At 48.1% G+C, this 17,205-nt stretch overlaps 1 protein-coding gene across 5 annotated transcripts in view; it reads left to right on the forward strand.

The window, feature by feature from the left end:
• Window positions 1-17,205, forward strand: part of LOC134899886 (prostaglandin reductase 1-like) — a 105,883-nt gene that overhangs the window by 75,562 nt on the left and 13,116 nt on the right. For all 5 annotated transcript variants that reach the window (XM_063914208.1, XM_063914206.1, XM_063914205.1 and 2 more), the window contains 2 exons: window positions 5,749-5,904; window positions 6,972-7,077. In XM_063914208.1, the coding sequence (XP_063770278.1) occupies window positions 5,749-5,904; window positions 6,972-7,077 (262 nt within the window). The remainder of the gene's footprint in view (window positions 1-5,748; window positions 5,905-6,971; window positions 7,078-17,205) is intronic.

The raw sequence follows: 17,205 nt of genomic DNA on the forward strand, positions 1-17,205 counted from the left end.
TGGGGGCAATTGCTGCTGGTCAATGTCTCCACGGAGGAATTGATTATAATTCATTTTAATGAACATCATCTTCTCCACATTTTCTGGATGTAACCTCGTACGCCGATTGCTGACAAGGTGAGCGGCGGCACTAAACACTCTTTCGGAGTACACACTTGTGGGAGGGCAACTTAGGTAGAATAAAGCCGGTTTGTGCAAGGGCCTCCAAATTGCCTCTTTTTCCTGCCAGTATAAGTACGGACTGTCTGACGTGCCTACTTGGATGCGGTCACTCATATAATCCTCCACCATTCTTTCAATGGGGAGAGAATCATATGCAGTGACAGTAGACGACATGTCCGTAATCGTTGTCAGGTCCTTCAGTCCGGACCAGATGTCAGCATCAGCAGTCGCTCCAGACTGCCCTGCATCACCGCCAGCGGGTGGTCTCGGAATTCTGAGCCTTTTCCTCGCACCCCCAGTTGCGGGAGAATGTGAAGGAGGAGATGTTGACAGGTCGCGTTCCGCTTGACTTGACAATTTTGTCACCAGCAGTTCTTTGAACCCCAGCAGACTTGTGTCTGCCGGAAAGAGAGATCCAAGGTAGGTTTTAAATCTAGGATCGAGCACGGTGGCCAAAATGTAGTGCTCTGATTTCAACAGATTGACCACCCGTGAATCCTTGTTAAGCGAATTAAGGGCTCCATCCACAAGTCCCACATGCCTAGCGGAATCGCTCTGTGTTAGCTCCTCCTTCAATGTCTCCAGCTTCTTCTGCAAAAGCCTGATGAGGGGAATGACCTGACTCAGGCTGGCAGTGTCTGAACTGACTTCACGTGTGGCAAGTTCAAAAGGTTGCAGAACCTTGCACAACGTTGAAATCATTCTCCACTGCGCTTGAGACAGGTGCATTCCACCTCCTATATCGTGCTCAGTTGTATAGGCTTGAATGGCCTTTTGCTGCTCCTCCAACCTCTGAAGCATATAGAGGGTTGAATTCCACCTCGTTACCACTTCTTGCTTCAGATGATGGCAGGGCAGGTTCAGGCGTTTTTGGTGGTGCTCCAGTCTTCTGTACGTGGTGCCTGTACGCCGAAAGTGTCCCGCAATTCTTCTGGCCACCGACAGCATCTCTTGCACGCCCCTCTCGTTTTTTAAATAATTCTGCACCACCAAATTCAAGGTATGTGCAAAACATGGGACGTGCTGGAATTTGCCCATATTTAATGCACACACAATATTGCTGGCGTTGTCCGATGCCACAAATCCACAGGAGAGTCCAATTGGGGTAAGCCATTCTGCGATGATCTTCCTCAGTTGCCGTAAGAGGTTTTTAGCTGTGTGCTTATTCTGGAAAGCGGTGATACAAAGCGTAGCCTGCCTAGGAAAGAGTTGGCGTTTGCGAGATGCTGCTACTGGTGCCGCCGCTGCTGTTATTGCGGCGGGAGTCCATACATCTACCCAGTGGGCTGTCACAGTCATATAGTCCTGAGCCTTCCCTGCTCCACTTGTCCACATGTCCGTGGTTAAGTGGACATTGGGTACAACTGCATTTTTTAGGACACTGGTGAGTCTTTTTCTGAGGTCTGTGTACATTTTCGGTATCGCCTGCCTAGAGAAATGGAACCTAGATGGTATTTGGTACCGGGGACACAGTACCTCCAACAAGTCTCTAGTTGCCTCTGCAGTAATGATGGATACCGGAACCACGTTTCTCACCGCCCAGGATGCCAAGGCCTCAGTTATCCGCTTTGCAGCAGGATGACTGCTGTGATATTTCATCTTCCTCGCAAAGGACTGTTGGACAGTCAATTGCTTGGTGGAAGTAGTAAAAGTGGTCTTACGAGTACGACTTCCCCTCTGGGATGACCATCGACTCCCAGCAGCAACAACGGCAGCGCCAGCAGCAGTAGGCGTTACACGCAAGGATGCATCGGAGGAATCCCAGGCAGGAGAGGACTCGTCAGAATTGCCAGTGACATGGCCTGCAGGACTATTGGCATTCCTGGGGAAGGAGGAAATTGACACTGAGGGAGTTGGTGGGGTGGTTTGCGTGAGCTTGGTTACAAGAGGAAGGGATTTACTGGTCAGTGGACTGCTTCCGCTGTCGCCCAAAGTTTTTGAACTTGTCACTGACTTATGATGAATGCGCTGCAGGTGACGTATAAGGGAGGATGTTCCGAGGTGGTTAACGTCCTTACCCCTACTTAATACAGCTTGACAAAGGCAACACACGGCTTGACAAATGTTGTCCGCATTTCTGTTGAAATACTTCCACACCGAAGAGCTGATTTTTTTTGGTATTTTCACCAGGCATGTCAATGGCCCTATTCCTCCCACGGACAACAGGTGTCTCCCCGGGTGCCTGACTTAAACAAACCACCTCACCATCAGAATCCTCCTGGTCAATTTCCTCCCCAGCGCCAGCAACACCCATATCCTCCTCATCCTGGTGTACTTCAACACTGACATCTTCAATCTGACTATCAGGAACTGGACTGCGGGTGCTCCTTCCAGCACTTGCAGGGGGCGTGCAAATGGTGGAAGGCGCATGCTCTTCACGTCCAGTGTTGGGAAGGTCAGGCATCGCAAATGACACAATTGGACTCTCCTTGTGGATTTGTGATTTCGAAGAACGCACAGTTCTTTGCTGTGCTTTTGCCAGCTTGAGTCTTTTCATTTTTCTAGCGAGAGGCTGAGTGCTTCCATCCTCATGTGAAGCTGAACCACTAGCCATGAACATAGGCCAGGGCCTCAGCCGTTCCTTGCCACTCCATGTGGTAAATGGCATATTGGCAAGTTTACGCTTCTCCTCCGACAATTTTATTTTAGATTTTTGAGTCCTTTTTTTACTGATATTTGGTGTTTTGGATTTTACATGCTCTGTACTATGACATTGGGCATCGGCCTTGGCAGACGACGTTGCTGGCATTTCATCGTCTCGGCCATGACTAGTGGCAGCAGCTTCAGCACGAGGTGGAAGTCGATCTTGATCTTTCCCTATTTTTGGAACCTCAACATTTTTGTTCTCCATATTTTAATAGGCACAACTAAAAGGCACCTCGGGTAAACAATGGAGATGGATGGATACTAGTATACTTATGGATTGACGAGCGACTGTCGACACAGAGGTAGCTACAGCCGTGGACTACCGTACTGCGTCTGCTGCTAATATAGACTGGATGATAATGATATAAAAAATATATATATATATCACTACTGCAGCCGGACAGGTATATATTATATAATGACGGACCTGCTGGACACTGTCAGCTCAGCACTGCAGACTCCTAAAGTAAGCTACTAGTATCAAGAAGATAGAAAAAAAAAAACACCACAGGTAGGTGGTATACAATTATGGATGGACGAGCGACTGCCGACACAGAGGTAGCTACAGCCGTGGACTACCGTACTGCGTCTGCTGCTAATATAGACTGGATGATAATGATCTAAAATATATATATATATATCACTACTGCAGCCGGACAGGTATATATTATATAATGACGGACCTGCTGGACACTGTCAGCAGAATGCGTTTATAGAATAAAAACACCACACGACGAGTGTTTAACTTTTTCAGGCAGACAATCACAATATACTGGTGGTCAGTGGTCACTGGTCAGTCACACTGGCACTGGCAGTGGCACTCTGGCAGCAAAAGTGTGCACTGTTAAAATATGTACTCCTGCTATAACTGCTCCCCAGTCTCCCCCACAATTAAGCTGTGTGAGCAGTGAGCACTCAGCACAGTCAGATATACAGTATTACATAGATGATGCAGCACACTGAGGGCACACTGAGGCTGAGCACAGATATGGTATGTGACTGTGTCACACTGTGTATCGTTTTTTTTCAGGCAGAGAACGGATTAATTAAACTGTTGGTCACTGGTCACACTATCAGCAAGTAGTACTCCGTCCTAATATGCTCCCCAAAATTAGTAAATCAAGTGTCTCTAGACTCTCTACTCTACTCTAAACGGAGAGGACGCCAGCCACGTCCTCTCCCTATCAATCTCAATGCACGTGTGAAAATGGCGGCGACGCGCGGCTCCCTATATAGAATCCGAGTCTCGCGATAGAATACAAGCCTCGCGAGAATCCGACAGCGGGATGATGACGTTCGGGCGCGCTCGGGTTAGCCGAGCAAGGCGGGAAGATCCGAGTCTGCCTCGGACCCGTGTAAAAAGGCTGAAGTTCGGGGGGGTTCGGCTTCCGAGAAACCGAACCCGCTCATCTCTAGTACTCACGGCCCGATGACAAGGAGAACCGCTCAGCACATATCTCTCCCCCCGCTCAGCACAGCGCGATGTGTGCTGAGCGTGCGGGGGGAGATGGGGGGGGGGGCGCTCACTTCACCCAGCGGGTGAATCTAGCACCAGTGATAGCGATGCGCGGGGCTGCGCATCGCTATCGCTGTAGGGGGTACACACGGAGCGATAATGCTTAAATTGTAAGCAATCTAGTCAGATTTCTTAGAATATCGCTCCGTGAGTACCCCCCATTAGTCTTCTATGATGACTGAATGTCACACCACTTACAGTCTCTGAGGCGTTTTTTTTCACATAAGTCAGTCAATAAAGTAACACCTTTCATGTTCTCATATAGCCTGGTATGTTCATGATATTGGGTCTACTACACGTTTAAAAAAATCTCCAAAGTCATAACTAATAAAGAATAATAATAATAATAATAATAATAATAATAATAATATAAAAAACATCAACAAGAATGCACATATGTAAATATATACAAAATAAATGTTAAAATACTAAACTTATTTCGGAGGCGAGAAGACAGGTTGCTCCGTTTATGTGATAATGAATTAGTTATTTCAGAGTCTATTTTTCCATTTTGTATTTTAGATAAATGTAGTATAGTTGGAATATCCGATATCAAATATTCCAACTATGGGCATGAATCAGAGTTACAAGCAATGCTGGTATTCGTACAAATGGTCAATGTGTTTCAACTATTAATTTATCTAAGTCAGTAAAATGTTGCACAGCGCCTGCGTCCCACAGGGTGTATGCACAGAGGCACAGGTGTGTATTGAGATGCATGGTAACAGAAATGTACTGGTAATGTGCTGGGCTTTCCTGAGCAGAGGCTATTCAGATGTATAAAGCGTGTCTCTGAACTGGTTGCAAACTCAGACGCTTAATTGCTCACTGGAGGCCTTACTCTGACGGGGAACCTGCACCTAACTGGTGTCATTTCCGATGGTATCACTGATGGTTGCATCTAAAGACTCACCGTGAGGGGTATTTCAGTGTCTAAAGGCACTCAAAGTGGGCATCTCAGTCCTTGCACATTCAGATGCATGGCTGTACACCAGGGGAAGCGCTTTTAGTAGCATTAGCATAAAGAAACAGAAGCAAATCAACCCTATGCCTATTCTACAATACTAGTTATATTAAATATTGTTATAATTATTACTTATTTATTCTACTTGTTATACATGCAGAATTGTATTCTTCCATATCAGGCACTACAAAACAGACATGTTGTGGGTTGCTAGATACGTAGATCAGAATAATTTATTATGCAGACTCATGCTTAAAAATAAAGGGAATAACAATAAAAATTGTCTTTTTCAAATATCCATGCATGTGAGGAGATGTGCGAGATGTTAATATTATCATTACAGGGTCCACAGATATTTTTTACAATTGCTTGCAGAATCAACGTGTTTGCTATTCTTAATACTCTGCATAGTTAATTGTCAGAATTATTTTTATTATACTAACTTGCGGTTTCTCATCAGGGCTGTAAAGTAGTTGGTTCTGCTGGCTCCGATGAAAAAGTCACATTTTTGAAAGAAATTGGGTTTGATGAAGCATTTAACTATAAGACTGTGAACTCTTTAGAAGAAGCCCTGAAGAAAGCGTCTCCAGAAGGCTATGACTGTTATTTTGAGAATGTAAGTTCTGCTGTCAAAATATAATTCTACTTTGTAGCAATTCCACAGCTTGGTATAGTACAGTTTATACTAGTAGTTACAGTTTATACTAGTAGTTCCCAAACACGGCCCTCAAGGCACCCTAACAGTCTAGGTGTTAATGATATACAACTAGCACATACTGTAAGTGCTGGACTCAAACAACAAAATTCATATTGCTTTAACCAGTCTAAAGTTGGCCAAATATAATTTAGGATGTGTGGCTGTAGAAAGTTACACCTAGGTGGACATTAACTTTAATGGTATAGTAACAACTGGAGGGGAGATTTATCAAAGCTTGCAGAAGATAAAGTGGAGAGAGATAAAGTACCAGCCAATCAGCACCTAGCTGCCATGTCACAGGCTGTGTTTGAAAAATGACAGGAGCTGGATGGTTGGTACTTCATCTCCGTCCACTTTATCCCTCTTCAAGGCCAGCGTCGGACTGGGGCATAAAGGGCCCACTGGGGAATGCCGTGGTAGGGGCCCATGTTTAGGGGTGTGGTCAGTCTCCAGAGGGGGTGTGGCCAGCCACTACATTGGTTAACCATTAGTGAGTGCATGGCTGGGCCCCTTGACAAATATATAAATACTGCTAGTGCATGCATGATAATGTACCAGATTAATAATGGCAATGCACTGTAGAGAATACATCATAGTCCTGTGCAGTATAATGTAACATATGTATAATGTATAATTAGAGAACACAGTCTGAAACCTAATCCCTAGAGGAGGAGGGCCCCCCAGGCACTGGGGCCCACCGGTGGTTTCCTCTGTACCCCTGTGGGTCAGTCCGACCCTGTTCAAGGCTTAGTACATAGACCCCTTAGTGCTGTATCTCTCTCCACTTTCTCTCTTTCCAAGCTTTGATAAATCTCCCCTTAAAAACAAAATAACAAAACTAAATGAACTAAATGATGATTTTTATTTTCAAGCAGTGAAAGCATATTTGAGAAATGTCTGCCGTCTGATAGTCACTCACAGGGCCTGGTGAATTTAAAGATTGTAGATGATGGATTTGTGGTTAATCAGCATACTCTGCTCTGCAGGTGGGTGGGAAGTTTGCTGATGCTGCTATTCCGCAAATGAAGAACTTTGGGAGAATTTCTGCATGTGGTGCCATCTCCCTGTATAATGAGGCAGTGATTCCATCAGGTACCTCTTCTCTCAGATTATACACATAAAATGTTTGCAAACAAAATGTTATTTTCACAGTAAGTACAACACTCTTACAGAATAAACCGTTCTGCACTGAGAACTCTATTCCAGTTTATAACTATGTATTATTGCTAGGTATTGTACTGTTCAGTTGGTAAAGCTATAGGGAATGTCAGCCATAGGACTTAAGTGAACCATATTCTCAATAATCACAATTATAAACTATTTGCTTTGTTTAAAATCTGTTTTCAGGTATATAGTCTGTCATAGGTCATGCCTCATGTAGACCTCCTAGTAACACTAAATATAAAATATTGGTTGTATAGGAGTAGAGCTGTTTGGCCTAAAATGAAGAATTGACCCTAAATGGCAACTGTAGCAGATATAATTCAAATACTTTTAATAAATGTAAGTTCCCTACAGATTCCACAGATGTACAGTACTTGCAGAGAGCAAAGCAAGGAGTGAGAAACAGAATACTTGGACTGTAGTCACACAATGGGGGTCATTCCGACCTGATTGGTGCTGTACGTTTTCGCACAGCAGCCGATCAGGTTGGAACTGCGCATGCGCCGGTGCCGCAATGCGCCGGCATATGCCAGACAGCCGACGGCTGTCGTAGCCCAGCGATCGCCTCTGCCTGATTGACAGGCAGAGGCGTTCGCTGGGCGGGAGGGGGTGGCACGGCGGCGTTTGGCCGCCTTTTAGTGGGCGCGGTCCAGCCAATGCAGGCGTGGCTGGACCATGCGGGGGGTGGGCGCAGTTGTTGCGTGATGTCACACGCAGCCGCTGTGACCCAGCCAGCGATGACTAACTCCCTGCCAGCCGCAGGTGCTGTGCTGTCTGGGAGTTACTCTACAAGTACAAAAGCATCGCTGTTGTTTTGTACTTGTGCGGGAAGGGGGCGGCCTGACATGCCGTGCTGGGCGTCCCCCCCGCATGTCAGGGAAGATGATCATAGCTGTGCTAAATTTAGCACAGCTACGATCAGGTCGGAATAACCCCCAATGTACAGTCTTTTTGTTTTCCCTGTAGTTAAAAAAAAAAAAAAAAAAAAAACCTTCAGATTTGTTAAAATGACTTCATTGCTAACCATTGGATAGCAATCACTACATTCTTCATAGAAGTATCCCCATCACAATAATTTCTAAAATGCTGCTATCCCACCCAAAACTGCACCAAATCTGTAACTTCCATATCTCCTACATTATCAACCAGGCTAAATAGCTCAGGGGGCACTGGCTAGCACCAGAGTCAGATTTACACACAATATATGAGCCAAAGCATACATCTGGGCATTATACACAGGTGCAACTGTAGAAACACCTGGAAATTTTGTGAGTTTTGATCAGAGATGTGCGGAAAAGATAGGCTGCCTCACCTGCCATAGACTGTTTACGCCAAAGTTTTGGCTATAAAAATGATTAGAATAATGCTAAGAAGATTTTTTTTACATATTCTTTGTATTTTTCATGTACTTTATACAGTCAAAACTCTGGTGGAAATGCTAGTATGACAGGAAAGGCTCTGCCTCACCAGCCTCACCCCACCGCACGTCACTGTCATCAACCCCACCTTCTGTTTTCCTGACTTATAAATGACAGTTATATATAACTTTTAGGCACCATTCTAACACACTCTTTCCCTTTTTAATATCGTCTTTCTTAAATAGACACACACACACACACACACACACACACACACACACACACACACACACACACACACATTCCTTATGTCACATGCATAAGAAACAGAATTACTATCCACAACATACTGTACTGTATACTTCACCGCAGATGGTCACATGCATAAACCACCCATACCCTTCCATACTTTATACACAAACTTAGAAATTCCAAACTTAGGGGGATATTCAGCACGGATCATAGTTTTGCAAAAATCACAAACGAACGATTTTCTCAGAACTGTGCATGCGCTGTGGCCGCACAGCGCATGTTCTAGCAGTCCCAGTGCAATCGCATCCTATTACACTTTGAGTGACAGTGGCGAGCATTGCGGGGACAGAGTTACAGTGTTGCAAGTGCGGCTCGGGGAAAACGGGGTCGGCCGGCGTCATTTTCGGGACGGCTGGTTGCAACCGATCCGATGGGAAAAATGGAAGCAGACCGCCTGCATATGCAGCTTGCAGGGGGTTGCCCACAATTGCTGCAAGCGCTATCTGATCACATCGCAGTCCAATTGCGAACGCAGACGCGGGGCGGGAGTTTGCATGCTGAGTGCCCTTGTCCTGTGATGGGCTGCTCTCAGCATGCTACAGAATGGATGGCAGATTCTGCTTTTTAGCAGAATCTATGCTGGGGGAAGAGAGATGCAGATGCACACTCTTGGCACTAAGAACACTGATAATAAAAATAATTTAAATAAACCCTCACAATTAACATGGAGTATAATTGAAGTTCTTAGCACACATTTGCGCAAATATGCGGGCCCATGTACCGCGGCCAGGTGACTTCATCACATGGGTCCCTAACATCCCTAATACTATCACATTCTATAAATTTATACAGGACTTACCTCTAAATAGGGCCTTATCAATGTGTGATCTGAAATGCAGGAACCCAGCTAATTAAAACACCTGAGGGTGAATGGGAGGAGTGCCAATCCCAGAGGAAGGAAGCCTTGCCTTCCAGTGTACAATATATACACAAATATAGTTCCCCCCTTTTTAGCAGAATCTGCAATCCATACTGAATAGGTTCCTAAATGCACACCACTCTTTCTCCTTCCATGACCCACATTAAATCAGACGTGCTGTATTTAATTAGGTACCTCACTTAACGATCATACACTTTGTGCACTCATACATACAGTACAAAATTGTAACTAACATTGTCTGTATCATGAAATATTCTTATTACTTTATTCTTCTGTTTCCAATCCATCATTTTTATATGATACAAATCATACTAATAAATCCCATTTCAACCATTCTGCTAAAAAAGCTTTATTCTTCTTCCCACTGTCATTCATTCTCACAAAGAGATTGACACCTCCACCATAGCCATTAGACACATTCATTTTTCACAATCATTTACTATCTTGCCTTGAAACTAGGCATTCATGATCTGAAAATGTCACTCTCACTCCTCTACCAGTGTCATACATATGTCACTGCATTCATTATATAAAGCACAAAAGAGGAGCACGCACACTTTACTGGGTGCTGTGAAATTTGACTACTATATAGCAAGTAGTTCTCTATATAAAGCTTTGCTGTTCAGTACTTGCATAAAATAAAACACGTACATTTGAATAAATAAACATAATAAAAAACACCATAGTTTAGACTTCTTGGCATTAAAAAGTAAACTTAGTGTGGTCATCTGCGCATAAACAAAGATGAGGACGTTTCTCTAATTAGCGCTACCCGGACGGCTGAAAAGCCGCTGTGCAGATTGGGGGGATCTTAGCCCCAAAACCCAAATGCGTAAAATAAAAAAGAGATGGACACTGGGCTAATTATGTGAAGTAGATACCAGAAATATCATCATATCATTTAACCAGATTTCTGACATCATATTAGGATTTCCTTAAAAAGCTTTATGGACCAGACTGTAATAAGATACAAATATTTAATAAATGAATAAAAAATGTGTTATTCTAATCACACAATAAACATGATAAAGGTATTAATAAGTCTATACATAACCATGTATTAAAAGTTCCACTGTTGCATGTGGTGCAAATCTGTATACTGTCAGATGTTCGTAATCTGGAAAAACATCCAGATGGCCACTCGAATACTTAATATATACTTTAGCACAACCGAATGGTCATTCCCGACATGCATATAACGATGCGGACTGTTTCCAGAGTATGTGTATCAATCTTACCAGTCTCCAGCACAGGGAACAAAAGGTATCACCCACGTAGAAACTGTCCCCTGAGTTCTTATTTTAGCCATGCACTTGTGATGTCTCCAACTGAATCCTAATGGTGGGTGGTTGGAAAGTTCCAATTTAGCTGTCGGTCTTGGAGGAGCTGTGGTAGGTATGGAGACGGTACACAGGGGTAGGCTTCTTAACGCATTTTGTTGTACTGCCTCCACAACTTATCACATTTGTCACGTTCCCGTATCACTAGAAAGATAATATTATTAATTATGGTGGCCATCCTAGGACATTCTTCATCCATGCCATAGAAGGCAAATATAATATAATTCACATTTACTGTTTGTACATGATCTTTAAACTAGTGATGAGCGAGGTTCGGTTTTACTCGGTTTTACTCGGTTCTCAAAACGGCATCTTATTGGCTATCCAAAACACGTGACATCCGTGAGCCAATAAGATGCCGTTTTGAGAACCGAGTAAAACCGAGTAAAACCGAATCCGCTCATCACTACTTTAAACAATACTTCAAACTTCTGTCAATTGTTCCTATTTATTTTTTGCTTCAAGTTTTTCTCAGTTTGACCCTGAATAGAATAGAATAGCAACAGAATTAGCATAAGCCATGTATCTGACTGGCCAATACCCCTCCACAATGTAGCATGCTATCACTGATGAAATCACCTTACATGACACAGCTGTGTGACACACTTGCAGTATTTATTTCCCATATTAATCTCCTATATATTTGCCCAAGTCTGTGACTCTGTGCCCGTAACGCTGGGCGGAGTCACAGGCACAGATCTGGCCAGGAACAGTCCCCTCCCTCTCTCCGCCCAGTCCCCTCCCCATCTCCGCCCAGTCCCCTGTCTCCCTTCTCCCCGTATACTCTCTCTGGTGACACCGCAGCCGCTGACTGTGAGCGGAACTCAAACTACCCGCCTCACAGACTAGCGGCTGCTGCAGAGTTCAGGGGGACATGCTGAGCACTGGCAGCTGCTCTCGCTCCCTCTCCCACCCGCGGCATCCACCCGTCACTTGGTCGCGGGTGAAAAGGGGGCGTGGCTTCTCGTCCCGACCCCCGTTTTCGGCACAACTCGCCCCCCCTCCCACCCGCGGCAACCACCCGCATCTGCCCCCCACCCGCGGCATCCACCCGTCACTTACCCGCGGTCGCGGGTGAAAAGGGGGCGTGGCTTCGCGCCCCGACCCCGTTTTCGGCACAACTCGCCCCCCCTCCTACCCGCGGCAACCACCCGCATCTGCCTCCCACCCGCGGCATCCACCCGACACTTACCCGCGGTCGCGGGTGAAAAGGGGGCGTGGCTTCGTGGAAGGGGGCGTGGCTTCGCGTCCCGACCCCCCGTTTTCGGCACATTGTGGGTCGGGGCATACGGCCTTCACCCGGACACTGCTGAATCTGCAGTGCTGGCTTCTGCACTGTGACAGGAGCCGGCACTTTGGTGTCACCCCTCAGAGGGTAACACCCGGGTGCGGCCCGCACCCACGTTGTGGCGCCACTGCTCCCGCCCCCACCCGTAGCACAAACACCCGCCGCATCCACCCACCACCCGCGGCACTCCCGTCCCCTCCCCCACCCAGAGCACAAACACCCGCGCCACCCACCCGCGGAACTCCTGCCCCCTCCCCCACCGGTAGCACCAACACCCGAGGCAAACCAACCGCATTCGCCCCCCACCCGCGGCACTCCCACCCGCGGCACCAACACCCGCGACACCCACCGCATCCACCCACCACCTGTGGCACTCCACCCCCTCCCCCACCCGCACCACCCGTGGCACTCTGCCCCCTCCCCCACCCACAGCACCAACACCTGCTGGCCCCCCCTGCGGCACCCAACGCATCCCCCACATCCGCTCCCACCCGCGGCACTCACGCCCCCACCCGTAGCTCCCACACCTGCAGCAACCCCCGCCCCTCCCCCACCCGCTGCAACCCTGCCCCTCCCCCATACCCACCTCTCCCCCCTGCTGCACCCTTCACCCAACCCGCACCACCACCGCAACTGCCCCATCCTGCACCCACCCCTCCTGCACCCACCCCTCCCCCACCCGCACCACCTCCCCAACCCTCGGAACCCCAGCAGCTGCCTCCCACCACCCAACTGCACCACCACTGCTCCAGCCCCTGCCCCCCCTCCGCACCTGTCCCCCACCCACAGCACCTCCCCCACCCCCATCATCTACAGACACCTCCCCCACCCCCAGCACTTCTACAAACCATCACCCAACCTCCCCCTCTGCAACCCCAACTCCTCCTACATCGCCCCTCCCCCACACACAGCACCTCCAGACCCCCTCCTTCATCCACAGCCTCCTGCACCTGCCCCTCCACCACCAGCATCTACAGACCCCATCCACACCCCCTCCCGCCCCCCCCAACCCACCTGCAGCATCCTCACACCCGCCCCTTCCCCACCGCTGCACCCCCTCCCCTGCCGCTCCCCTACCCGCCGCAGCTGCACCAACCGCCCTACCCCAACTGCGGTATCCCTGCACCGGCACCCTCCCCCATCCACTGCAGCAGCACACCTGGCCCACTACAACCGCCGTAACCCTACACCCACCACTCACTCATACACAGCGCCCACGGACCTCCTCCCCCATCCGTGCCATCCCCGCACCCGCCCCTCCCCTAGCTACCGCACATCCACATCACCTACCCCATCCAGATCACGTACCCCACCCGCAACACCCCCGCCACTCCCACAACCACAGCACCTACCCGCCCGCATTATCTACAGGCACCCTCCACATCTGCGGACCTCCCACACCTGCCCCTCCCCCACCCGCAACACCTCTGGACCACCACCCGAACCACCTCCGGACTCCCTCCCCCATCCACAGCTCCCCCGCATCCACCCCTCCCCCATCCACAACATCTACATCCCCCATCCGTGCCATCCCACACCTCCCCCACCCACAGCACTTCTGAAACCCATCACCTAAGCTCACCCCCCCTGCACCTCCAAACGCACACCCCTACATCGCCCCTCCCACACACAAATCACCTCCATACCCCCTCCTTCATCCACAGTCCCCCTCCCCCACCCCTCCCCCACCAACAGCAACTACACTCCCCATCCGCGCACCCTTTACGCCATCCATGCCCCTGCACCCACCCCTCCGCCACCCACAACACCTCTGGACCCCCTCCCACACCCAACCCTCCACCACACGTAGCACCTCGAATCACCATCCACAGCCGCTACAAGTGATTCCCACGGATAGGAACCTCACTGAACCCACCCCCTTTCCAAACCCCCCAAACTTTTGTGAGTATAGTTGCTACCAATGGACATTGGATTAATTAGAAACACTAATACTGTGGCCATTATGTGTATAAGCAACACTGCTACCTGTGCCCATTGTGTATAAGTGGCGCTGCTACCTGTGCACACTGTGTGTATAAGCGGCTCTGCTACCTGTGGTCACTGTGTGTATAAGCGGCTTTGCTACCTGTGGGTATTGTGTGTATACGCCGCTCTGCTACCTGTGGGTTTTGTGTGTACACGTGGCTCTGCTACCTGTGCCCATTGTGTGTATAAGCACCTCTGCTACCTGTGGGCACTGTGTATAAGCGCCTCTGCTACCTGGGGGTATTGTGTATAAGCGGCTCAGCTAGCTGTGGGCACTGTGTGTATAAGCGTCTCTGCCCCCTGTGGGTATTGTGTGTATAAGCGGTTCTGCTACCTGTGGGTAATGTGTGTACATGTGGCTCTGCTACCTGTGCCCATTGTGTGTATAAGCCCCTCTGCTACCTGTGGTCACTGTGTGTATAAGCGCCTCTGCCCCTGTGGGTATTGTGTGTATAAGCGGTTCTGCTACCTGTGGGTAATGTGTGTATAAGTGGCTCTGCTACCTGTGGGTATTGTGTGTATAAGCGGTTCTGCTACCTGTGGGTATTGTGTGTATAAGCGGCTCTGCTACCTGTGGGCATTGTGTGTATAAGCGGCTCTGCTACCTGTGGCCACTGTGTGTATAAGCGCCTCTGCTACCTGTGGGTATTGTGTGTGTATAAGCGGCTCTGCTACCTGTGGCCATTGTGTGTATAAGCGGCTCTGCTACCTGTGGGTATTGTGTGTATAAGCGCCTCTGCTACCTGTGGGCACTGTGTGTATAAGCCCCTCTGCTACCTGTGGGCACTGTGTGTATAAGCGCCTCTGCCCCCTGTGGGTATTGTGTGTATAAGCGGCTCTGCTACCTGTGGGCACTGTGTGTATAAGCGGCTTTGCTACCTGTGGGTATTGTGTGTATACGCCGCTCTGCTACCTGTGGGTTTTGTGTGTACACGTGGCTCTGCTACCTGTGCCCATTGTGTGTATAAGCACCTCTGCTACCTGTGGGCACTGTGTATAAGCGCCTCTGCTACCTGGGGGTATTGTGTATAAGCGGCTCAGCTAGCTGTGGGCACTGTGTGTATAAGCGTCTCTGCCCCCTGTGGGTATTGTGTGTATAAGCGGTTCTGCTACCTGTGGGTATTGTGTGTATAAGCGGCTCAGCTACCTGTGGGCACTGTGTGTATAAGCGCCTCTGCCCCCTGTGGGTATTGTGTGTATAAGCGGTTCTGCTACCTGTGGGTATTGTGTGTGTGTGTATAAGCGGCTCTGCTATCTGTGGGCACTGTGTGTATAAGCGGCTCTGCTATCTGTGGGCACTGTGTGTATAAGCGCCTCTGCCCCCTGTGGGTATTGTGTGTATAAGCGGCTCTGCTACCTGTAGCCACTGTGTGTATAAGCGGTTCTGCTACCTGTGAGTATTGTGTGTATAAGCGGCTCTGCTATCTGTGGGCACTGTGTGTATAAGCGCCTCTGCCCCCTGTGGGTATTGTGTGTATAAGCGGCTCTGCTACCTGTGGCCACTGTGTGTATAAGCGACTCTGCTACCTGTGGCCATTGTGTGTATAAGCGGTTCTGCTACCCGTGGCCATTGTGTGTATAAGCGGCTCTGCTACCTGTGGCCACAGCACCTTCGTATCTTATCTACAGTGCATTGCTGTTACTCATCTGGTACTTCATAATGCAGACACTAGCAATATATACTACACTCTACACTATGTTATTCATTGTGCCCTGCGGCCACTCTGCACGCCCTCACAAAGGCCTACGCCCCCTTGACAATCACACGCCCTCCCCCCTTACAATATTTACCCACTGCCATAAAAAAAAAACAGGTAATACTCCATATAATAACAATTATAGCACAGCTGAAGCCCGTGCAGGGGATAATGAATCGTAGCCCCTTGCAACGGTATTTTCTGTCTAACACCTTCCCTCTCTTTATCCTCTCCATACCACCCTGCCTCTCCCTATCCTTTACCGATCGCACAGCGTTTCTGTACATTCCCTTTCTCTCCCCCTACGCCTCTCTATCTTATCTCAACCGGAACCCATTTCTGTATGTCCTCTATACTGCCCTGCGTTTCTGATTCTGTTATCTACCGCCCTGCGTATGTTCAAAGGCGTGCAGAGGTTAACGGGGCGTAGCCCCTAACGAGGGTGTGAAGAGCGCCCGTAGGGCGCGATGAATCACCTAGTAAAATACATATAGACTTACTCAAGCAAGAACAAGTATAATAAAACTTTAATTTAACACTAGTAATAACAAAAGTTATCCTAGACTTACTACCATAACTAATCTTTCTGCAGCTTAACTCTAGTTCTTCGAAGTCCATAGGATCCACAGGAAATACCATGGGGTGTAGGTGGTTGGAGTGGACCGGGCACCAGACACTTAAGCTTTTCAAGTCTCAGGATGCCCTTGTCCTTCCTCCCCTATATCACGCCCCCAGCCCTAAAATATCCAGTTTAGTGAACAAGCCCAAAGCAGGAGCAGGACAGAGGAGAAGGAAGAATGGAACACTCAAGAAACACTCATATCAAAAGAGGAGACAAGTGACCATAGAAGAAAACCCATAAAGCCAGGAGGAGGCCCATCCTGTTAGGCAGAGAGTTTGGCCCCATTCACACATGCCGGTTTGTCCCGGCTGGCAAAAAGCCGGCAAAAGCCAGACAGTTTTTTGCCGGCCGTCACTGCCCTTTCACACGCAAACGTAGCAGAACCAGCAGCAAAAAAAGCCATTGTGTGTGAAAGAAAGAAAAACAATAGGAAAGTGCTGATTTAATCTGCTTGTAGATTTTATTAAATAGTTATTTCTCAAGACTAAAATTAATACCGGCCAGTATCAATAAAAATCAATCACATTTATTAAGAACAATTATATATTATAAGCACCTATAGAGACAGTGACC

The sequence above is a fragment of the Pseudophryne corroboree genome, chromosome 1, assembly GCF_028390025.1.
Source record: "Pseudophryne corroboree isolate aPseCor3 chromosome 1, aPseCor3.hap2, whole genome shotgun sequence".
Taxonomy (NCBI): Eukaryota; Metazoa; Chordata; class Amphibia; order Anura; family Myobatrachidae; genus Pseudophryne; species Pseudophryne corroboree.